The sequence below is a fragment of the Ambystoma mexicanum genome, chromosome 10, assembly GCF_040938575.1.
Source record: "Ambystoma mexicanum isolate Mex_15411 chromosome 10, UKY_AmexF1_1, whole genome shotgun sequence".
NCBI lineage: Eukaryota > Metazoa > Chordata > Amphibia > Caudata > Ambystomatidae > Ambystoma > Ambystoma mexicanum.
Window position 1 is genome coordinate 1,078,910,459 of NC_090932.1, and position 24,714 is coordinate 1,078,935,172.

Genomic DNA, 24,714 nt, shown 5'->3' on the forward strand with positions numbered 1-24,714 from the left:
CATGGTCTCATGGGGAACCCCTGAATAGTCTAGAGGGGGGAAATCAGTGTTATCACCTTCAAAACGCTTCGAACGCTCCCACGTCGTCGACGAAAGGTTTCCGTCGCCCTCAGAAAAGCCCTCCGGTAGTTCAGAAGTGCCTTTAGATGAATGGGGCAGTTCCTGGCTACTCTTGTGCTTTTTCGGCGTTTCTATTTCCTTGGGTGCGGTATTCGACGTCTGTTTCGTCGTCCGCTTACGTTTATCCTCGGAAACAATTCTCGCCAGACTCTCGACGACGAGTTCGTCAGTCGAGGGTTCTGGAGTCGGCGTTGCCTGCGCTGCGCGTTGTTTTTCGACGGCCGCTCTATGGAGCGTTACGTCGGATGTTTTTGAGGTAGCGCCCGTGTTAGATGAAAGCCCAATCGCTGGTCGCGGCTGCGTTTGCGGGTGGGGCTTGAGACCCTTGCGGACTGAGGTCGACGCCGGAGTGCCCTGCGTCCCCTTCGGCGCTGGTGGATCCTTCGTCCTCGACGAAGAAGAGCCGTGGGTTGTGTGCTTAGGCCTATGGGGTCTGTGTGCGTCCTTGTCGCCGGGGTGTTCATCCCCATAAGCAGGGCATGAGCCGAGCCCGTCGGGGCCGGGGACGGACGTCGAGGAGCGCGAGCGCTCCTTCTGGGGGTTAATGACTTCCGTAACGGACGTCGAGTTATCACCCTCCTCGTCACTTTCTGTAACAGCGGCAGCGGGTGAGGAAACTGACTTCGACATAGCGTAGTCCGCCCACCTCTTAACTTTCCGTTCTTTAAGTGTTCTTGGTTTCAAGAGCTTACAGGCCGCGCAGCTGTCCTCTTTATGATCGAGGGGCAAGCAACGATTACAGAGCTTGTGTTTGTCCTTCCAAGTGTATTTGCCCCTACAGCGTGGGCAAAACTTAAAAGGTGTCCTCTCCATAGCTGAGGCAATAAAAACTGGTGATAACAACCCCAAGGGAAAGATAGGGGAGAAAGAAAGACATTCTCGACGAGAAGATAAAAGTTCGAACCCCCACTCTCCCTACTGTATGTTGGCCGGCGAGGCCTGGCCACGTGTTCGGCAGCGCCGAGGGATCTCCTCCGTCTCTTCCTCTCCGTCGAAAACTTGCACGGCGGAGAAACAGCTTCACAGCTAACGTCGAGGGGAGGGATCTTTATAATAAGTATATATTAAGGACCGAGGTCCGTAGTAATTGTTTTGCAATGTCTCTCTAGGAGCTCCGCGTAAGGCGACCATAAGCTGGGCGGAAAAAAACAATCTGAGGGACCTCGACGCGTGGGGGATTGTGGGTACAACGCACGTCACTATAGGGATAGTGTTACAGACACGCCTTGTCGACGTCCCCTTTTCGACTACGAAAAACAAAATGCAATACTCCGCAGTGACCACTGGATGTCGGACCTATGCACAGCATGTGATTCTAAGCAGATTAACAAACATCAGAAATATATATATGGTGAGGTATGTTAATAAAAATGGCAGAGGTACCCCCGACCCGCATATATATGCAGTAAAAGGGTAAATTTGGCAATAATCACATAGATCCGGAAAAAGACAAAATGTGGGAAATGACAAGGTGGCCAGAAGGCCCGCTCATGCTTGGTACCCAGAAACATTCAAGTGTGAGAAGCCTTTGGAGGGAGGCATTTCCAACCAGCTGAGAAGGAATAACAACCGGAAAACATTCTAGTTTTCTCTTAAAGAGAGTCAGGCAGTAGAGATGTGGAGGGGATTCCTGGTGGGTATAGAATCTGCGATGCATTGCTCCTCGTAGACTCAACAGAGCACTTTAGAAGAAAGTGCACCCAACCCCACTAATATCCTGTTCATCTTACACCTGCTCAGACAAATGCTGTGCTTTCAACCAAAAGTGCTACACTTGTTAGCTTGAAATTCTCCAACATACCTCAACAGATGCTCAGTTCAGAAAGCTACTTAGATATGATATGACATGATATGGCATTTATAACGCGCCTATACACACTTAGCCCGTTCCCAATTTAAACTGTCCAGAGGATTAACCTGTGGTAGTTTGAAATATGCAGCACCAGTATGCTTATGCAAACAGACATGACTTAATTGCCCAAAATTACTTTTCTAACAAAAAACTACATGGACACTTAAGGGTTGGTATGTCTGCCTTTAAAACCATTTGTTGGCAGCTCTATGCATCCTATTTCTTGTTGGAAATAGGAAAGATTCAGGGCCTAATTCACGGAAGCGTTTTATAATGGCAAATCCCCATTCGAAAACACTCTGAGAATCAGGGCCTCAGTGTCAGCCGATGCAAGGTGACTGAAAGGCAGATACAAACTACAGTCAAAGTTAAAATTGCACACATTCAATGTTGTACATGTAAATAGAGAACTGTAGTTTATATTGTTACTCTGTGCCGATAAGTGGCATTTGGTCACAAATACAATTGAGTCTGCTTTGAAGGTTTCTAAAAAGTGTTAAATGTTTTTAAAAAACAAATAGGAATTCAATGTTTCACTGTTGTGGATAGAACACATGTTCTCTGCCACTCACCTGATTGGCTGATGAAAAAACAGACATCATCTCGGAATACAGGTGTGTTCCTGTCCAAAAAGTCGCTGGCCAGCTCAACCATTACAGGAAGTTCCGTCAACTCCTCAAGAACTTGGCGGGTCTGGAGAAGTACAGAAGGGCCTGGTTAGAACTTAAGAGGAAGCGGGGCCATGGCATCACGAGGAACAAGATAAAGCGTAATAACTGCTCTCTATACAAAAGGGGCAAAGGCATGGGGAAATTTGATGGCGTTTGCCTAAGGGTTGCATGGAGTCCAGTAGCATAAAAACAGGCACAGGGAGGAAGGAAAAATAAGCCTGAGGGTATACCGTATAAGGTAGATATTGGAGACTGTGCATGCCCTTTCAAATCCCTTTATACGCAGAGCCATCCAGCTATGTTCCTGGTATTGGTGCCGCAGTCAGTTCTCGCCCGCTTCTAATGCCTCACTATACATTTTCTACCAACCGATTGCCTTTAATTCACTTTTTAAATTCCGAAAGCACTATGGGATTCATTTGCAGCAGCACAGAGAGGAAGTTCAGGTTCAAGATATTTGGAGATTTTTTCTAACAAGCTTAATTTGGGAAAACGCAACGTGCTCATCTCGTTCAACACAGTTCCACCTTCTGGAACCAATGCCACGACGTCCCATTGCTAATGTGAGTGTGAAGAAAATGTGGGAGACAAAAAATAAAATGAATAACTGTACGAAGACAGGCTTTCAAATTTCTGGCAATGCAGCAGAAGCAACAGAAGTCAAAGCCTGCTTCACTATTTCGAGCCTGCTTCGTGATGTTCCCAAATATACCTTAATGAGTTTGATGTGTTTGGAGAGGAAAAATTGATGAGTCACTGTGTGTCATCCTAATTAACTTTTATCTTGGAAGGCAAAGCCTAAACCTCTGTTGGCATACAATGTATGGAGAGTTTGTGCCAGGCAGGGCTTTAAGTGAGTCAGGGTTAGCCAAGGCCTAGCACCCAGCACGCTCTGAAAATTCTGTCTAACACGGGGCCATGCCCGGGCCCCCTTAAGTTCCCTGCTAACCGCAGCCCACCAGGCAAGGCTTTTTTTCTAATGCCTGAAGCTCTCGCGTCTAAGCAAGAGCTTCAGGCTTTTGAAGAAAATAAAAAGTCTCACCTTCGGTTTGTCGTGCCGAATCTGCTGCCAGCTACCCCTTTCATTAGAGATGGACAGAGGGGTTGGTTACTCGGTTAAAAAGTGATGATTCTTTTGTAAAGCCTGAAGCTTTTGTGCGATAGTTTCAGCCTTCACAAAAAAAGCCTTGCCTTTTGATTGTGTCACCCCTTTCATTAAAGATGCACCCCAGGTGACAGGGCTACGATCTGTAGTGAAAGGGGTGCCTGACAAGGGGGCCAGCACCGTTTTTAGCACCGCAATTAAAAGCCAAGTCAACACTTACCTGACCTGAATGCTGGCAGTCAGGCCACAGCCCCGGCCCTTTTGCAAAATCGAGCCTGGGCTCTTGCGGGGGCGTGGCCTAACAGGCTGCATTCAGGTGAGGGAAGTGTTGCCTCTTAATTGAGGTGCCGACCCCCTGCCAGGCCACGCCCCGATTGGGACTAACGCAGGCGGACTGTAGCGGGGCGCACACAGTTCGTGGCGCTTCGGGGCCTTGGGTTTCGGAGGCGGCAGACGGAGTGCGGGCCCCCGGGGGTTTGGGGATTGAATGTTGGAGTGCGGTCGGCGTGTTTCGGGTCGGTGGTTGGGCTGTTGAGGTGTTGCGCGGATGGCGGTTGCGATTGGTAGTGGCGGGAGTAGCGGAGCTGGGGTCGGGGAGTGAGTTGGTGGGGGGCTTTTGTTTGTGGTAGGGTGGCTGTTGGTGTGGATTGGCTGGGTGTGGTTTGTGGTAGGGTGGCTGGTGGTGTTGGATTGGGGGTGGTGGTTGTTTGTGGTTTGGTGGCTGGAGGTGCGTGTGGTAGTGTGGGTGTCGCTCGGGTTGGTCGCGGTGGGTTGGCGGCAGCACGCGGTGCCTCGCCTGAAGCGCATGTGTAGGCGTACGGGCTGGGGTCTCGCGGGTCTGCGCGCCGATCTCCGGGCTCGCTGGGTGGTTTGAGTTTGGGGTGTAGTGTCTGTTGGTGGGGTGTGGTTGTTTGCGGTGGGATTGCGGGTGGCTGGTGTTGGATTGGTGGGGTGTGGTTGTTTGCGGTGGGGTTGCATGTGGCTGGTGTTGTTTTGGGGTTGTGGTTGTTTGTGGCTGGAGGTTCGTGTGCGAGTGTGGGTGTCGCTCGGGTTGGTCGCGGTAGGTTGGCGGCAGCACGCGGTGCCTCGCCTGAAGCACATGTGTAGGCGTACGGGCTGGGGTCTCGCGGGTCTGCGCGCCGGTCTCCGGGCTCGCTGGGTGGTGTGAGTTTGGGGTGTAGTGTCTGTTGGTGTGGATTGGTGGGGTGTGGTTGTTTGCGGTGGGATTGCGGGTGGCTGGTGTTGGATTGGTGGGGTGTGGTTGTTTGCGGTGGGGTTGCAGGTGGCTGGTGTTGTTTTGGGGTAGTGGTTGTTTGTGGCTGGAGGTTCGTGTGCGAGTGTGGGTGTCGCTCGGGTTGGTCGCGGTGGGTTGGCGGCAGCGCGCGGTGCCTCACCTGAAGCGCATGTGTAGGCGTACGGGCTGGGGTCTCGCGGGTCTGCGCGCCGGTCTCCGGGCTCGCTGGGTGGTGTGAGTTTGGGGTGTAGTGTCTGTTGGTGTGGATTGGTGGGGTGTGGTTGTTTGCGGTGGGGTTGCGGGTGGTCTGTGTGGAAGTGTGGCCTGTGTGTTGATTGGTGAAAGTGGTGCACATCATCCTTTAGGATGGGGAAGCGCCTGCGTGGGTCCGCCCACGCGTTCGTTAATTAAGAAGAAGAAGAAGGCCACTCCCCCTAAGAGCTCATGCTCCAGTCTGCAGGCCACTTAAGGTACTGGCGCCGGGGTATTGCAGAGGCGCGCATCGCCATTGATCTAATCAGGCTTCAGCCCCCCACCCCCTTCAAATGTGAGCCAAGGGACGGGGCTGAAGCCCGATTAGCTCAATGGCGTTGCGGGCCATACTTTTCTGTTAGTCAGAGAGGGAAGAGGCTTATCTTGAAACAGACGATGTTAACGTTTTACTGTGTTTGTGCAAATACATTTTTCTGAACAAACGCAACAAAACTTTAAAGCTGCTCGTTTCAAGTAAGGCTTCCCTCACCTCTGCACAACAAAAATCAAATGGACAGATCAGCCCCCTCCCCGCGGATGTGTGCGAACATTGTGTGTTCTCTCACATCTGAGGGGAAGGGGCTGATGTGCACACGTGCTTCTTGTTAGGCAGAGAGGTTAGGGAAGCCTTTCCTGAAACTAGCAGTGCATATTAGCTCATTGTGAATGTATGCATGTGTGCAAGGAGTGTGTATGTGTGAATGGGTGTGTGTGTGAATGAGTGTATGATGCATGGGGAGCTGGGCGTGATGTAAATGAGCGGGTTTATGGTAAATCGGATGTTTAAATGAATGAATGTGTAATTGTGTGTGCGCCTTTGTGTAATGCTCGGCTGCTACAATTTGATACTTGGGCCCCATGCCACACAACCCTTGGTGTAGAACAGAGGGGGTGGAGCCTGAAAGTATGCCATGCCCATTTTCTAAAGTGGCCCCTCCCGTCACCAGTTACCCCCCACCGAAATGTAGGTTTCGTTGCGCCCCTGCTACTGCAGTGCAAGTGAGGACGACAGGTCGAAAAGAAAATGCGTCACAACTCGGAATTAAGTGTGGACCTGTGGCAAGGAAAAGGCCCTCTTAACAAACATGCTGCGTGCAGGCTTTCATGAAGAACCTCGCTCCCACGTTTCTGGCAGACATAAATTAAGGTATGTAAAGGGAGGCCCTCCATATTCATGCAAGTTAAAAGTGTCAAAGTGGGTACGCATTTTTTTTTTAAATCGTTATGACGCCAAAGTTGAGAATGGCCTCATACTCAAGAACTACACCTTTGATGGCCTCAGGTAACCTAAGCTGCAAAAATCTTGCAAAAAACTTTGATCTGCAGAAGACTTTGGCAGAACGAACACATTTAAAGATGACGGCAGTCGGAGGAATTCATTTGGAACGCACTGCCCCCTGGCGGCTCCAAGGTGTGTTTAACATTTTATTTTAATGAAATTCAACCCATGAAAGGTAGAGAGCAACCAAATATAAACCTCCCTCAACGACATTTTGGCACAAGTACAGCTGCACTTTGCCTTACTCTGATCTCGGCAGTTGTAGGCAAGTGGCATGCAGGGAAAGAAACAAAAGGAAAGCCGATAGCATCAAAACGGTTCAACGTAGTAATTAATTCTCACCCTGGAACAATACTTACAAAGCTCAGCGCACAGTGTATACAGAACTGAAGCCACCAACGGCATACAACCTCCGCAACTCTCCTACTCCCTCTTCTCCCGACAAACCCAACCCCGCCCGCCTTCTTGTTTTACAGATCCACCAAGGCACCTGGGGACCAACTCCGTTGGTGACGGTGCGCAACATTTAACATTCCTGCAATCAGCTGGACTTCTGCAAGATCATGACTGGCGTGTCCGAAAAATTTAGAGGCATCCTGGGATTTTTAAGGAGGTAACAACAAGTCCAAACTTAGAAGCTGGGGTTCCATATGTTAATATCCCAGCAAAAATATTGCGATACAAAAATATTGCCATATTTTTGTGCCGATATTGAGCCATGGACCCTGCGAGGGACACACGTGCAACCCCTGCAATATTTTTAAATTTGCGGGGGACACCCCCAAAACCCCTGCTCCCACAAATTTCCCACCCAAAAAATATCGCCTATGGCGAGACAAAGACCATAAGTAAGGCGATATTTTTGGTGGGGATAATATGTAGGGATACCGAAGCTGTGGAGTGATGACTGCCAAATCTCATGGTCCTGCTTAACCGCTCGACCCCCATATCTCAGTCTGCTCTCCACCTGCGAGTGAGCGTCAGTATGCTCTGGGCGGCAATAACAGGGACAGTAGATGGCTATGACAGTTCAAGAAAGAAGGGAGTACTTTCAATTATGCCCCAGTTCCATTCTCCCTACGGTTGGTAAAATGTACCTTGGAAAATGTCCTTTTTTTTCCAGGAGTGGGCATTTCAATTAGAGCAATTGACCTTGCAAAGAGCTAATCTATTCCAGTGAAAGGGCCAAGCAGAAGGAACTGATTGAAATGTTAAGCTCTTCTCACATCTTGCACTAGTGCAGTAACTCATCGGCACTGGCATGAAATCACTGACCTTTGCATCAGAGAAAATCCAGATTCTGCATTGAGCTTCCTGGGTCAAGCAAAAGAACTCAGCCGTGCCCGACACCAATTTGTAGCTCGCTTGGCCATGCATTTCGCAGTAGGCTCACGCAGCCTGGTCATTTGTCAAGCTCGTGGTTGGGTAAGCCAAATCTTTCTCATCTACACATTTCAGCAAATGTGCCTTTTTACAAAACGCAACATCTTTTAAACTCGTCAACTCCTCGCACTAGCATAGAGGGCTTCAAGCCATATGTATGTGCACATAGCGTGTCCGAGTGCCAAAGGTGGGCCCAGCAAAACACCAAAACCGAACAAAAGAGCTTCCAGTCTTTCTCAGAAGCAGGGGGAGTGTGTGTAGGTGCTCGGTCTTTGGTCAAGGCTGCTAGTCACGGCCGGGCTATTTAAGAAAGCATATGGATTTCGACCAGAGGTACTGTGAAATTGTAAAGTACGTTAGAGACAGTGTTAAGCAGTGCCTCTCACAAAACATTGGTGACGGAACTAATCCCAGCTTAGACAGAACGCTGTGAGTCTCTCTGGCAAAATGGCCTCAAATAGCTTATTTTCAATGGAAGCAGAATTGGACCTGACCAATGAAGGCATTTCTCCACCAAAGTATGGCATGCCAGAGGGGTTTGGGGGAAGGGGGGGGGGGTGGAACAAAGAGGCCTTCCGAATCAGACCCAGCATACACCTTTAGCTGTGGCGCCATGGAAACTCGGCCTGATGTTTCACTTTATCTGCAATTACTGCAGATTTCCTAAAAATGGCACAGGGACAAATAGGAGGAGTTGGAACCTCCAATTCAGATTTGAAGCCCCTAGTATTTTGGATTGTCCCCCCTCACCTGGTTCAGCTAACCAAAGCGCTCATCAGGAACATAAAGGGCGATTAAGCCCCCTGAGGGGACAGTCGGTCAGAGCACCCTGTTTCCCTGCAAGAGTCCTCGCACATCTGGCCGTGCAGGCGTGACTGGGTGCCAGTAGCCTGTAATTCCTGTTGGGTGCCCTCACCAGGGACATGTGCAAGTCTAGTACTGAGTCCAATAGGGAGATATTGTTCCTACTAGAGGAAGTGAGGTATGGGCATTGCCGTAAGTGGTCATGGCTACTGGCTGCCTGCTCCCGTTGCTGAAACATTGTATGACCCCGTGTGCACGGTGCCTGGATGAAGGTCTGAAGCAGCACCTGATAGAAAGGTTGTGACCAGGCCTGCAAAGCTGAATGTGGCAATCCTGCAATTGTGAGCAGAGTTACCTTGTCACCCCGAAATCTCCTATTTAACCCAGTCACCTGCATCCTTATCTGGTCAAACCTGGAAAGTGGTTGGAAAGCACAAAAGAGCCCAACTTGATATGGATGCGGGAAGAAGCTCTGCTGGTCCCTGAACTCGTCCAAGAATGGTTAAGATGAAAGAGCTCGGCCTGGCATCAGCAGATATTGGGTGTCTTCTAACCAGAAAGACAACATGGCACGATGCTAGCTTCCTAGTACCCCATGGAATCAACTAAATCATACGTTTGAGAATCCCAGGAAAGCCGTTATGTCCCAACCCTTCGTGATGTGGGAGCATCAGACATAGGGAACTGGCAACAAACAGAACATGAGACCTGCGGTTGCTAGCCAAGACTAGTGTAGCACCTCAAAGTGCCTGCTACCTGGAAGCCTTGTTTAACAAGACCGCTGCTCTGATCATGACAAAGAAAAGGTGACAGCACATGTATCACAGGCACACATTAACCAACACCGTATGCAGCCTACAGTTTTAAAAATTGACCCATGATATAGCCAGAAGGATGCAAGGTGCCCTTGCCTCTCCTGCAACATGAAACATTGTGCATCGCTGCGTTTCCCACCCTCCACAGAGTGCACCGCTGGTATGTTCGTCATCACTGGGACTCTGTGCACTGTATCCATCCCTTGAGCAGAGATCCTTCCATGCCACAAAGAACTCAACTGCAGCCCAGCAACAACAAACGCTTGCCTTTGACCATGTAACTACTACGGCTCCAGGAATTCCAATCACTGGTGAAACGGAAGCTCACATGCCCCGCAGAGTACCCCAACCAAATATGTATTCCCTGCAGGGATATCTCTGGGTGAGCCTAAAATAACCCTACCAGCCACACAGAGAACACAACTTGGTAGAACATGAGTTCTGAACCTGCATTGCTTTGTTTTAAATAAATAGTATCCCCATCTTAACTCTCCTTTATCAAGATACAAATGGTATCTTCATAATAATGCTGTATGGTCATATCATTCATAGCGTCTTACGCTGTAACTTAGTCTACCTCTTGGGTTCGGCCTTGACTAATAGTCAACAACTACCAAATTAGTGAACAACAGGAAATGCAAGGAAAGCCTGCTTGCCTAGGTTTAGGGAGACCCCGGAGAGGGTAGATCCCTTTGGACATTTACTGCATGGCTTGAAACCCTGATATTGACATGTGGACCTTTTTGACCACGATCTCAACACCTGACTCGTTTCCCTAAATGATTCCAGACTATTAAAACCAGGAAAATAGTCGAATGACGTTACCACTTAACACATAATGCACTTTAGTTTTGAAATTGTAACCGGATCAATTATTTGATTACCATACAGACTGCTAATTTGTTTATCAGTGCATACACTATAAATGACCACTACATGTATTTAAATTAGTGCAAACGCTGCGCGATTGCAGTAGTAATGCATACATGACTGCGGGAATCATCTTAGTATTTTTCTTTTCTACAACTTCACCTGTACGCCTTTTCCTAAATGGATTTCAGCACGATGGCCACATGCATAACAACGTGTTCACATCGGTTTTTACCAATGAAATTCCACTTGACAATTACACCGCAAATTAATGTTTTATGTGGTACATATTTAGTTAACACCATACAGTTATACATTTTATGAAACCATTTTAATAAGATCTGGATACTAGGAGCCATAGAGTGAACGTCCCCCATATAAACACCCTCTCTTGTTCACATCATAACCACCCCAGTTCTATGTGGGCTTATCAGGGCACCCCTATATTTGCAGTAGGCTTAGGAAGGCGACTGCCCGCCCTAAACACGGGGACGAGAGACTCCTTCTTAACAGCCACTGGATGTGAAGGCTGTGGTGTTGACCAGCATGGACACAGAGTTACGGTTGGGCACAGGTGAAAGTACCGGAACACGAGATGCCCCATCTGTTGAAATGCAGACTGGTCATTATCACAGCCCTGGAGCCAGGTGAGGTCAGTTCCCACCCTCACCCATCCAAGGCATTGGGCACATCTCTGATCTTGGCATATGAAGAGAGGGCAAGTTATGCAGCCCCTGCGCATTCCACTCAGGCCTCCCGCAACGAGCATGTCCAGTTTGTGAATAACGCACATGGGTATTGTTCAGACATCCTTCACACGTGCTGTGCACAAAATGCAAATTGCAAACTTGCAATGCATTCAAAGATTCGGCTCCTACAACCTAATTCAGGAGGTCAATTTTAGCCTCTTATGGGGAAAAGTAGGCATTCACAAAGTGAGAATTCTGGGGTGAAATCCTTCATTAAAGGAATGAATAGGGCTGGGGGTGTGCAGCTTTTCATTGGGGGTGGGCACTTCTTTAGAGGAAGGACGTAATCATGATAACTTTACTCAACATGTCATCAAGAGAACACTAAAAAAAAGAAGTTAAACAGTAAACTGCAAATCACTACTTTTACTGGGGAAAGACTGCTCTCGCGGGCATATTCCCAGCCTTGACACCCTGGCTATGGCCCATGGAGGATATTAGGCTTTAAGGAATGCTTTCCAAGAAATGTAACGTGTGCAGTAATGACATGGACTATGCACACATGAAAATCTGCTGAAGTATGCTCTATATCCCCGTGAGGCCCATCAGAATTTTGGGAGGTCATTTTGTGTAAAAACAATGCATAGGTTGCCTAGGTAACCATACATTTGCCACGAAGAGAGGGCCAAGAAATGAGTCAGACTTCTCTCAGGGCCCCTATTTTCTATCTGATGGCACATTCTGGAATGGGCAATAACAGTGCGAAGAAAATATTTCCTGGAGAGCGAGACTTGGATGGCATTGTGGTCAGAAGAGTCCACAGTCGTAGGTTCGCCAATCCACAAGGACTCAACATTTCAAAAGTAATTATCCTGCTGGGTAACAAACTTAAGTCACAGTTCTAGATCCTTTACAGTGAAATAAACACATTTGGAGCTACAGTTTTTGAATTTAAAAGAATGTTTGCTTTGACAATAGACTTTGGCAACAATCAAAAAATCTCAAAAAGCCACTCACCGCAACGCCCGCATGATAACTCGTCCCACAGGCGATGAGAATCAAGCGGCGGCACCTCTGAATCTCCTTAATGTGATCCTTTAAGCCGCCCAAATTTACTACTTGAACAACGACAAAAACAAGACACAAAATAAAGCAATCACTTCCTGTCTTGCTTTTATACTATAAATCCAGGATGATTTGCAAGTTGGATATCTGGTCAAAATAAAGAAGAAACAAAAACAGTGAACATGGAAAGGTGAAAAGGGAAGAAGAAGCTGTCTGCCAACAAGCGGTACTACTGGCTGGCCTCTGTAGACCGTGTATTTGATGGAGCTCTTCATTCTGCCCTCCTTCCAACTATTTCACATGCCTGCACCCACACCGAGTTCAGAAATGTCCCAATTCCGAACTTCATTCTCTTACAAGCCACGTGACACTCAGGTTGTGTTCTTGAAAGTTTCATTTTTGAAGAAATGTATTCAAGGAGGGCATGCATCCTTGCAAATGTCAGAAATGTGGCACACATCCCCTTAGGCTCTCTAGTGTAAGATCAACCTTTTGACCCTCCAAAACCTCGAGACTTGTCTAGCCCACAATCTGCTTCTTCTCCCACAATTGCCCACCCGTTACAGTGCTAGGAGGCTGCAAGAATATGTGAATGCTCTAAAAACAAGGTAGTACCATGAAGTTTAAGAACCGTCTCAAGACTAGTTACCAGAACCTAGTCCGGTCTCCTGTATTCTGTGAAGAATAAACTGCTATGGTGGCAAATTACTTCAACTCAATCACCTCATATGGGCTCCTTTTAGTGAATCAAAGGGGCTGCCTGAAATCACACATTTGAGTGCTTCAGAAGTAATCACATGCTATATGGTTTGAGACCACAGCAACTTTATAAGTAAAATATTAGCACCCATCATGTGGGTACCAGCCAATCAGCGTCATAGAATCCCATATTCCAGGACAGCTGATGGTTGCTCCCCCAAGCACTGGGAACCAGAGTGGTGTTCCCCCTGCCCATCTGCCCTCTCCTCTTCCCACAGTCTCCACCACCATATCCCTCCATCGTTCCCACACCGCTCCTCCATGTCCCCTCCAGAGACAGTAATAGAAAGTAAGGAAGGACTTGCTCCAAAGTCCCTCTCGCATTGCCATGGCAGCCATCATTGTTTTGATGGAACTTTCCTTTAATGTATCAGTGCACACCTACGTGGGCTAATTCATCAAAGGAAACACACATAAAGATACACTAAGCATGCGGCAGGACAAGCCAAGTGCTGATAGCTTTAATCCACACTTTGGGGTGCAGGCTTGGCCAGAAACGGCCCTATGCCCTCAGAGGCCCCCTCTTTGCTTTGGCCTGCCTAGGCTCTGGCTCCAGCTCCGGCCAAAGGGACGTTACTTAGCAAGCTTCATCCCACCCAAAGCATGGACCAATGGTGTAGTAGTACCAGTAACATTATATAATTGTTCTAATAGTAGTACTTGTTCTAGAGATAGAGGCAACAAGGGGAATAGGGGAAGTAGCATCAATAAGAGTATGGCTAGCAGTATTTACTCAATGTAGTAATAATACTTCTACTACTATTAGTATTAGTAATATCACTGCTTCTAGTAGCAATTGTAGTACTACTCGCAGTAGCAAAGTCAGTTATAACAAGCAGTTGCACCAATACCAGAATTGACGGTTTCTGCAACAGAATAACTGTTAGGAGTAGTCTTAATACTAGTAGAAGCAATACTATCCTAGTAGCACCAGTCCCAACATTAGCATCATAACTAATAGTACTGCTCCTACCAGTGCTATACAAATAGTATCACTGAAACAATAAAGCATAGGAGTACTTCAGTGGAAAGACCTTTTGAAAAAGATTCTTGGCTCATGGGGTCACTTGGCAGCTATATCTTTTAGGCCCTGCTCTTCCGAAAAAGTTTTCAGGTATGGTCTGTTCCCTAAAGATCAGCAGGACTGCTTGCATTAATCCCAGTTATTTTTCAACTTCTTGGTTCCTAGACTTAAAGTCTGTTATGTCTGCAGCATTCCTCCCATCTAGCTTTTTGAAGGGGAGCTCGCCTGCCCTCCCCATTTTAAGGCTCTCCTATTGCATATGTATCTTCCAGTTTAGGGTTATAGTTCCTATTTAGGACTAATGACTAATGAATTCTCTTTTTGATTGTTGCAAATGACTCCTGTACAGCAGGATGAAATGGGGCGGATTTGCCACTGAGCACAACAGTCAATAAATCTTCATGGCCAAAAGTCCCAGAGGGCTTTTCTGCCACTGCATCCTACGCACACATTTTGCGACAGGCTCAAATTTCAATATTGGCAAATAAATGAAAATAAATGCTTCAGCATTGGATGAATCAGTAGTTTAGATTTGCCCAAGACACGGGGCAAGATAATTAGAAGACGCAGAGGTGAGGGTGTCTACGCAGTTACTGCACAGCCCTATTCATGGAATTACGGACATGCCATACAGAAGACACTTTAGCGTCTCTCTTCCAAAGGTAAAGAAAACACATCTTAAATGTCCTCAATCAGAGATCTGATTTCGTTCTCTATTGAAATATTGAGTATTCTCATCCTTGCCCATCTTATCCCCATTCGTAGGGCCCAACCTCGCCTCGATACCTGCTCCCTTTCCTGCACTGTACCTTGATTTCATGCTTTCAGTATCCCCCTAATTCTGAGCAGGCAAGATCTACAGCTCTCAGCCAGTTATGGTTATTACAAACTCGACTTGAGGAAAAAAATAAAAAGAGAACAAACAGAAAAAGAGCAAGTGAAACACAAAGAAAACCAGATTAAAAGTATTGGGCGAATATCGAAAATGAGGATTTAGAATACTACAAGTATTACCACCCCAAAAAGGACCGAAATGTCACTGCTCGTTCTGGTGAGAAGTCTTAGTACTGTCTCGCTGCAAGTCTATCACACTTACCAGTGTTATCTTCGAAGTTGACGCGTCCCCTCATTGTGTTCACAACAGATTCTGGCTGCTCAAAAATCTCCTTCTGCATAAAGGAGCTGAAATTGCCTACAACAAAATAACAAATTAAGAAACGAAATCTAATACATCAAGTTTAGCCTCATTAGCCAATTGGAGTAAAGGACACATTTTTAAGAACAAGATGCATTTGTATCACCTTTGCTTAAAAGGGAGCACACCACTTTTCAAAAAACGACAATGTTGACAAGAACAAATGCAAAACAATTTTCAAATGGGGCAACAACGACATGCTATCAACGAAATCAATCTACAAACAATATCTGTAAAAAGAATTGCACAGCACAAAAGGCAGCCTGTCCTATGTGTTTTCCACACTCCCTGCACACACTAACAGTACAGTCAGGGCGGCCTACAACGTTATTTCCTTCAACAATACTAACCCACGTGCTTTTCACAGACCCATCAGTCACATTAGTTTAGATAATGGGTAATCGATGAAAATCGTACAGACATAATCAATTGGATAATGAACAGTAAAGGACCAATACTGAACTAAGCATTAAAAGTTAATACTTTTAATGAAAAGATACACAGTGAAGCATGCAGTGACTACACATTGTCTGAGAAGTTTGTAGAATGTAATGTGTAAACTTTGCATCACTATCTCTGTGAGTAAGTGTAGTTTGGAGGTGACCTCTGTGGCAAGTCCGAAGAAGGACGCGGACACAGTGATGACATTTCTAATTAGTGTCTTATTAAATGATGAGATAAAGGCCCGTCTTTCCCTATTTCTACGTGGGTGTTCCCTGTCTATGTAGACAACTAATATGCTCGTCAGTTGTCAGGAAATGTTTAAATGAATAACTATACTCTCCAAAAACCATACGTCTAACTGACCCGATCACTATTCTAACAAACTAAGGTAAGGAGAATGCTTCCCTTCTCCCGATTGTCTCTTCGGGCAACAGTTCTCCTTCTGCTTCAGAATGCTTGCTAATAGGATATTCTTAAATAGTCTCTTGTCACCCTCTCTAGGAGTTCTCGTAATTCTTGCACCAGGTCTTTGGACTTTCTTCTCTTTAGGGGTTGTTCTCCAGGAACACCTATTTCCATTGTGCATTATCCTTGATTCAGGCTAGCAGGTCTTGGAGTTTTCCGTAGCATACACTTTATGAGTGGAATGCTGTCTTGCCAATTAATGTCCCCGCTTACTTGATGGGGTTTGTTTTTTATATCCTTTTCTCTTATGGGGTTCTCTGGACTTTACGTCATAAACATCTCTTTTTGCTATGTCCCTTTTCGGTTTCTCAAACTGGGGAATACTTTCCCTCCTTGCCAGGGGGTTGGTCGCTAGATATTAATTATCTCTCTCAGATTCAATTGTGGTTCGGTTTTTTACATTATTAAAGTTCACCTTCATTAACTTTACATTCAATATGGAACAAGTTACTTACCTGTAACTGTTGTTCTCCAGCATGGGTCTGGCATGGATTCACATGCTCATGAATATTCCCCGTCGTCAGGCTGGGAATCCTCGGTAAAGAAAAAATCAGTATCAGTTTCGTTTCTGATCTGTCTTTCGTAGTAGTAACCAATCACTGATCTCTGCGTCATACTGACCACAGCCAATGACTGCCCTCTACCTAAGCCCCGCCTCTGGCAGCCATCTTCAGATTTGGTAGCACGTGAAGTGGCAGTATGACCAAGTGAAGAGCCGCAGAGGGGTAGGCGGGAGGGTTCGCATGTGAATCCATGCCAGACCCATGCTGGAGAACAACAGTTACAGATAAGTAACTTGTTCCTTCTCCAGCATGGGGTCTGGCATGGATTCACATGCTCATGAATAAAGAATACATAGCAGTACACACATGCACAACCACGGGAGGTGGCAAAGGCTCAACATTAAGCATTACATCAAACTCAACATTAAGCAATTCTTACCTCCTCACCAGGCTCACCTATGCGAACAGATTGCGCAGCACTGCTCGGCCGACCCTGGACTCCTCCCTGGAATCCCGATCGACGCAGTAGAATTTCGTGAAGGTGTGCGTCGACCTCCACGTAGCAGCCCTGCAGATGTCCAGCAAGGGCACACCAGATAGGAACGCCGTGGTAGCTGCGATCGCTCTGGTGGAATGGGCTCTCGGACGGCCAGGCAGCGGTCGGTTTGCCGACCGATGACAGTACATGATACAGCCGGAGAGCCATCTGGAAATGGAGGCCTTTGAGAGAGCCTTCCCCTGATTGACAGGTCCAAAGTTCACAAAAAGTTGTGACGTCTTCCGAAAACACTTCGTGCGGTCCACGTAAAACTTCAGCGCTCTAGCCACATCCAGCGAGTGCAATGTCCTTTCGGCCGGCGACGAAGGCGACGGGAAGAAAACAGGCAACACCAATGGTTCGTTGAGGTGGAAGTCCGACGGCACCTTGGGCATGAAGGAGGGGTGCGTCCTGAGCACTACCCTCGTGTCGTGAAAAGTCAAGTACGGGGGCTTGCAGGAAAGGGCCTGGATCTCTCCCATTCGTCGTGCGGTGGTGATGGCCACAAGAAACGCTGTTTTCCACGACAAGAACTTCAACGGAGCCGAGTGCAGAGGCTCGAACGGAGGTCCCATGAGCTTGGTCAGCACCACGTTGAGCTCCCACGCCGGGGCCGGAGCCTTCACCAGCGGGAACGATCTGAACAGTCCCTTCATGAATTCTTTCACCAGACGATGAGACCACAAAGACGTCCGTCCCGTGGTTCTGGTGTATCGGGAGATCGCAGCAAGATGAATCTTGATGGACGCGTGCGCCAGTCCAGCCTTGGCCAGCGTCAGAAGGTACGGCAGTACCTGGGGAGCCGTAATCCGTAGAGGGTTAATCTTCTGTGCGTGGCACCAGACAGAGAACCTCTTCCATTTGTGTCCATAGCATTTAAGAGTTGACGCCCTGGCCTTTGCAAGAACCTCTCTGCAGTCGGCCGGTATGTTGTATCCTCCAAACTCTAACGCTGCAGGAGCCAGGCCTGCAAGTTCAGCGACTTCGGGTCGTGATGGAGGATGGCGCCTCCTTCCCTGGAGAGAAGATCCGCGTCCACTGGCAGCTTGATTGACTGGGACGCTGACAAGTCCAGAAGGTCCGGGAACCATATCTGCCTCGGCCACGCAGGTGCGATGAGGATCATCCTGCACCGTGACCTCTTGAGCTGGTTGATGAGCCGGATCAGCAATGGCAATGGAGGGAACGCGTATAGAAACAGGCCCTCCCAGGGGAACGAGAAAGCATCGCCCATGCTCCTCGGCTGGGGAAACCTGCTGGCGAACCTCCGGCACTTGGAGTTAGTCGCCGTCGCAAACAGATCGATCTGGGATGTGCCCCACCGTCGGAAGAGGCGGTCCACTAGATCCTGTCGTAGTTCCCACTCGTGGCACGAGCGCAGCTCTCTGCTGAGCGAGTCGGCGATGGTGTTTTTTATCCCTGCCAGATGAAACGGCACCAGAAACATCCCTTGGGTGACGGCCCAATGCACAGATCCTGCGCCTCCTTGGACAGGGTTGGGGACCTGGTTCCGCCCTGCTTCCTGATGTAGAACATGGTGGTGGTGTTGTCGGTGAAGATCCTCACCACCTTGCCCTTGAGGGACGGAAGAAAGGACCTGAGGGCCCAAAACACTGCACGGAGCTCCAGGACGTTGATATGGAGGGACTTCTCCGTCGGAAGCCAAAGGCCTCTCGCGTGCAGATTTTCGGTGTGCGCTCCCCACCCTTGCAGGGAGGCATCCGTGGTCACTGTCTCCTGGTGGCCGGGGGTCTGGAAGTCCATGCCCGCCATCAGATGCGCGCGGGTGCCCCACCACCGGATCGCTCGTCGGAAACTCTCGTTGAGTGTGATCCTCTCCTCGAAGCTGCCCGTCGTCTGGATCCAGCGCGCGTCCAGGAACTCCTGCAACGGGCGCATCCGGAGCCTGCACAGGCGGATGAGATAAATGCAAGAAGACATCATTCCGAGGAGGGACTTGATGGACCTCACCCTGGCCGCGTCCGCAACCAGCATCCGCTGCACCTTGCCCAAGATGGCCCTCGTCCTTTCCTCCGACGGAGAGGCCAGAAGCGACACTGTGTCGAGCTTCGCTCCCAGAAACAGTGTGTCTTGCGCGGGCACCAGGTGGGACTTGGCGTAGTTTATGGAGAATCCCAGGTCCGTGAGTAGTTGGACGGTCCTTGCCGTGTGCTCCACGGCGAGCTCCTTCGTCTTTCCTCGGATGAGCCAGTCGTCCAGGTAGGGGTAGACGTGGATCCCCTCTCGGCGCAGCTGCGCCGCCACTGGTGCGAGGCACTTGGTGAACACCCTGGGTGCCGACCTCAATCCGAAGGGAAGGGCTCTGAACTGGTAGTGACGCCCTTGGAGCACGAACCTGAGAAACTTTCGGTGTCCCTTTAGGATGGGAATATGGAAGTAGGCATCCTCCATATCCAACGACAACAGGAAATCGCCCTCCTCCAGTTGACCCAGGACGTGTTGGAGGGTGACCATCCGGAACTTCTGTGCCTTGATGAATTTGTTCAGTCGTCGTAGGTCCAGGATGGGACGCCATCCTCCCGTCTTCTTCTTCACGAGGAAATATCTTGAGTAAACTCTGTAGCCCCGAAGCCTCTTTGGGACGAGCTTGATGGCGCCCTTCTTGAGCATCGCCTTTACCTCCAAGAGAAGTTGAGGGATGTGATGTTCTTTCCTGGCCACAGGGAAACTCGAGCGCGTGACCCTGAGCTAGGGCGTCCAGCACCCAACGGTCGGTGGAGATGGACTCCCACACGCTGACGAAGCTCGCCAGCCGGCCTCCCACCGGGGTGCTTCGGTGGGGGCCCGACCCCACGGCCGGTTCAGTCCTGCTTCGACGAGGCTTTGCCGCCTTGTCCTCCTTGGCGACGACGGCGGGGTCTGCCTGACTTGCCTCGTCCCCTGTAAGCTTCCTGTGACGACGAACGGGCCGCTTGACGGTAGGTGGAAAATCCGCCGCTGGAACCTTTGGAGGCACCCTGTTTGCCTCCACCACTCCGAAAGGGCGGCCCGCCGTTGCTGGAGATCCCCAAGAGCCCGGGCCGTCTCCGTGTCCGTGTCCGCCTTGATGGCTTGAAGGGAATCGTCCACTGTTTTCCCAAACAGGTTGTTTCCGTCGAACGGCATGTCCAAGACTCTGGTCTGCACGTCCTGATGGAAGTCAGTAGCCTTGAGCCATCCACGCTGCCTAAGGCACACGCCGTTGCCCAACTGGCGAAATCCAGTGTCAGCGATGTCCGTCGCAATCGTAATGGCGTGGTCCGACGCCACCTCTCCTTCCTGCAAGATCGCTAGGGCTTCCGCCCTCTTGTCGTCTGGTAGGAAGTCCAGCAGGGGGGCCAGTTTGTACCACAACTCCCTGTCGTAGCGGGCTACGATAGCCAAGGCGTTGGCCGCCTTAATCGTCGTCGCTGCCGACGAGATGACTCTGCGTCCCATCGTGTCTAATTTCTTTCCCTCGCCGTCTGGCGGGGAGGTTCACGTAGAGGCCGCGCCCCCGCCCCCCCCGCTTTCTTCCTGGCCGCCGCGGAGACGACCGAGTCCGGGGTCAGCTGTGCCCGAAGGCACAAGGGGGCCGCGTCCGGGACCCGGTACTTCTCGTACCGATCCCTTCTAGCCGGCTTCGTGGATGGGTTCTTGAGGAGGGCGAGGCCCTCGTCCCAAATATCATCTAGTAGAGTTACAGCGACGACCGTCTTCCTCTTGGTCTCGCGCCGTTGATAAAGGAAACCTTCCTTCTTCTCTTCCGGGCAGAGCTGAAAAAGCTCGGATGCCCTGGCGATCATGGAGTGAAACGATCCAATCTCGTCGGGTGGGGAAGCCCGGGTGGGAAGTGACGACGGGAGATCCTCGTCGTAAACCTCGTCGTCTGTACCCGTCGCGGCCGTGTCAGTCCCCGTATCATCCCCACGTGTCGTGGACGGGGAGGAGGGCTGAACAGGGCGCGATGGCTGAAAAGGAGGTGGAGGATGAATCCTTCTCTTAGGGGGAGGGCTCCCAGAAGGGCCTGGCTCCGGGTCCCCCGTCGGGAGCGGTTCCTCCGTTGGTGGTAACGGCAGTCTCGTCCTTATCTCCGAGCATAAGGACTGTATAGCCAACAAAATGGCCGCCGAGTTGTCTTGCGGCACTGGTTGAGGGGAGTCCGACGGGCGGTCAGGAGCCCCGTCGGCACCCTCGAAGTTCTCGTCGTCTCCTACGTCGGGGTCCCTCCCGACGGGCTGGTCTTCTTCCACGCCAACGCCGTGGCTTAAGACTTCGATCAGCTCCTCCTCAGAGGTTGAGGCCGAATCCACAACGACCTCCTGCCCCCCCTTTTTCTTCTCAGTCGGAGGTTTCACGGGGGTCCTGTCGATGGGCATGAAAGAGGACTCCCTCCGCGGTGGCAGGGAGACTCTGGGCCCCGAGGTCGCCACCACTGGTGTAGCCTCCGCAGGCTGAGCCAGGGCCGCCGCGACTGTCTCGATAGAGGCCTTGGCCGGGTGGATTAAGGCTTTCACCACCTTAGGTGCGATCACCGCCTTCTCCTTGGGGGGTGGGTCACCGCCTCGCTCCCCCTCCGATGGGGCCTTCGAGCTCGACCGGGGTCTCTCCAGGAGCTTCGCCGGGTGCTCGGCCTTCCTCTTACCCGAGCCAGAGCGTTGGCTCGTGGTTGATGGCGCCGGGGAGGATGCGCCCTGCCTGGCGCCCATAGAGCCCGACCGTTCGACGCTCCCGGTGCCAGCGGACTCGCGGTGCTTGGCCTTCTGTTGGACCCCCGTCACCGGGGCGCCCTCAAAGGTCTTAATAAACCGCTCGGACTTCTTCTTCTTCTTCTTCTCGCCTGACGGGCTCTTTCCTTCCAGCCAGATGGCGAGATGTTGATGGCAGTCCTTCATGGTCCGCTCCGACATATTGCCGCAAAACGCACAGTCCTTCTCCACGTGCGCCTTGTCCTCATGTAGGCAGTAAAGGCAAAGGGAGTGTTCGTCCTCCTTAAAGACATTCTGAAGCTGGCATCCAGGGCAGACCCTGAACGGCTTTCCGGGCGTCGAGCTTCCCTTCTCCTGGGCCATGTCCGAGATGGGCCTGAGAAACTTCTGGAGTCCTCCAAAAGCGTGGCTCGACGAAATCTTCACCCTTGAGGGGCGTAGACTAATCCGACACGGGTCCCCGTTGATCGGATGAAGAAACGGTGGAGCTTGAGGCTCTTTTGACCGAAAAAAGAGAAATTTTTCTGAGAAAAAACGTGAAAAATAGCACTAACGCTCGAGAGCAATAGCACGAGGATCCGAACACTTGAACGTGCGGTAAAAATCTGAAGATGGCTGCCAGAGGCGGGGCTTAGGTAGAGGGCAGTCATTGGCTGTGGTCAGTATGACGCAGAGATCAGTGATTGGTTACTACTACGAAAGACAGATCAGAAACAAAACTGATACTGATTTTTTCTTTACCGAGGATTCCCAGCCTGACGACGGGGAATATTCATGAGCATGTGAATCCATGCCAGACCCCATGCTGGAGAATAAGTCAATTCCACTAAGACGGGTTTCTCCTGTTGAATAACAATTTCTTTGCAGCCCCAGTTCTCCCAGTTACCTCTGGTCTTTCAGGGGCACTTCGAGGGCCTACACTCGCTCGGGTACTCCTTGTTCGTTCTGCCTCTCCGTCTGTTCGTTTCCACCGGCTCGCCATTCGCAGACCTCTCTTGCTCGGTATTCTGTTATCACTGCAGGTGAGCTGCTCGTTTGCTGAATTCTCAGCCCAATAGTTTCAGCATTGCTGGACGGGCATGCGGCCTACCGCAAAGTTGTCATGTCACGCCACAACCAGCATAGGTTTCCCCTTCTCTTCCATCCCTTCCGTCTCTTGCTGCAGGCAAATGCTGATCTCCAGCGCTCCTGTCTGGCTCTCCTCGACTCTATCTCTCGGGTGCTACGTGTTCAGGGGGCCTCCCCTGCTTGTGTATGCATCTCTCTTCCTCGCCTTAGCTCGGCTCGTCGTCCTTTTTCAGTACACTTGTCCCAGTTGAGTGGATGTTTCTGTTTAAAGAGACAGAAGCCTTCTCCTGGTAGCAACAACATATTTTAGCTTTGCCTTCAGTCAAGGGTCCGGATTTTATATTGTTCTTCAGGTCAAACAGCCCCATGTATGCTATCATGGGGAATGGCTTAGGGAGTTCCTCAAAGGAACGGGTGTCCTTGTCCCCTAAGGGGGAATCTCTCCCAGTAAGGTCCTGCTTGCCCAAACCTCTAGGCAGGGTCTTGCGAAGCAGGCTCACCACCCGCCTCACAGGAGGAAGCTCCACCTTGGGGAGAAGGGACGAATTCCATCAATTCTTCACACTTCCTTTCATTTAAATGACAAGGCAACATACACAAAAAGACTTTGTTAGACAGAACATTTATATATTGAAGAGCATGCAAAATGCTAGAAATCAGGGTGAAAGATCCATAGACAGCTGTCTAGTTTTGACGATTTTGCACAGATGAATATATTGAAACATTTACAAGACTTTCGATAAGCAGGAAAGTTTTTTTTGGACAGACGTGATTTGACAGGGGAAATACAGATGAGTATCGTCCTCTTAAATTGTCGAGGAACAGTTCCACAGTGATGCACGAGTATGCAGTACAGGTAAGTAGTGACATAGAATTTTTACAGGGTGCAACCTAGGACTGTAGTAGGTCTGGGGGTACTCAACACAATAGTGTACACAACACTATCTATAAACACATAAATTCACAGGGGTTGTGCCACAAAACATCGACACGGAAGTGTTTTGGCCAAACTGGGCTGTGTGAGAGCCCGAGCTGGTGGTGGCCTTCATCAGGATAATCATTGGTAGTGGTGCGGTCCGTAAAGGTAATCTGAGGGAGAAAGGATAGCTGTAAGGATCTCAGGGAATCAATTATTAATTTCATAATTAATGAATAATGGCTTATTAGTGCCTAAAATACACAGGTGGTGTATTTCCATGAACAGCTTACCGTCTGCTGTGGTGCAGCGGGGACGCTGTGCTTGGAGTCCTGTTATGGGTGTCGGACTCTGAGAAGCATGTCAGCACGTGTCATGGGAGGACTCGTACAAATCGGGTCACAATAGCAGATAACTACAGCCTTAGGTCTCTGGGAGCTGTGAAAGAAATGGTTGGCAAACCGGGGGTCGACCGTGTCTGAGCACAACATGGTCCAAGGCACATCCAGCGTGGGATTGTGCGGGAGTGGTACGTGTATGACCAAAATGTGGTGCAACAGTCATAGCCTAATAGTGTTTGGGCTATCAGTTAAAATATCGCGCCAACTGCAGTAATCAAGTGTGAAAACTGAAGTGAATTCTAGGCTGGGGGTGCCGCTAACTATGGTCAAAACTATAGAGAACGACTTTAAAAAGTGGTTAAAAATGCTCGCAAATCAATCATGGTGGGAAAGGTAGTTCCACGTTGGGGTGCCCGTGTCTCATGTGGTGGCGCAGACCAGGGTATTCCGTGTCGCGGTGGTTTTAGCCCATACAGGGTGTGACATCAACTAAAGACATAGGATTTTATAAACATCTATGTGAGGTAAGTATGGAAGAATCACACGCAGCCCACAAATTGCTCTGAAAAACTGCAGTTTACCTAAAGGGGAACCGCAGCGGTGAGCGGTCGCACTGTCATGGCGGAAATGCATT

The 24,714-nt window shown here is 49.7% G+C and overlaps 1 protein-coding gene across 5 annotated transcripts in view; it reads right to left on the reverse strand.

The window, feature by feature from the left end:
• The window catches only part of GFPT1 (glutamine--fructose-6-phosphate transaminase 1), a 235,941-nt gene that overhangs the window by 50,877 nt on the left and 160,350 nt on the right, over window positions 1-24,714 (reverse strand). For 3 of the 5 annotated variants that reach the window (XM_069618892.1, XM_069618890.1, XM_069618889.1), the window contains 3 exons: window positions 15,019-15,114; window positions 12,092-12,192; window positions 2,545-2,665 (listed from right to left, as the gene is read on the reverse strand). In XM_069618892.1, the coding sequence (XP_069474993.1) occupies window positions 2,545-2,665; window positions 12,092-12,192; window positions 15,019-15,114 (318 nt within the window). The remainder of the gene's footprint in view (window positions 1-2,544; window positions 2,666-12,091; window positions 12,193-15,018; window positions 15,115-24,714) is intronic. The other 2 variants (XM_069618891.1, XM_069618893.1) reach the window with 1 other exon arrangement.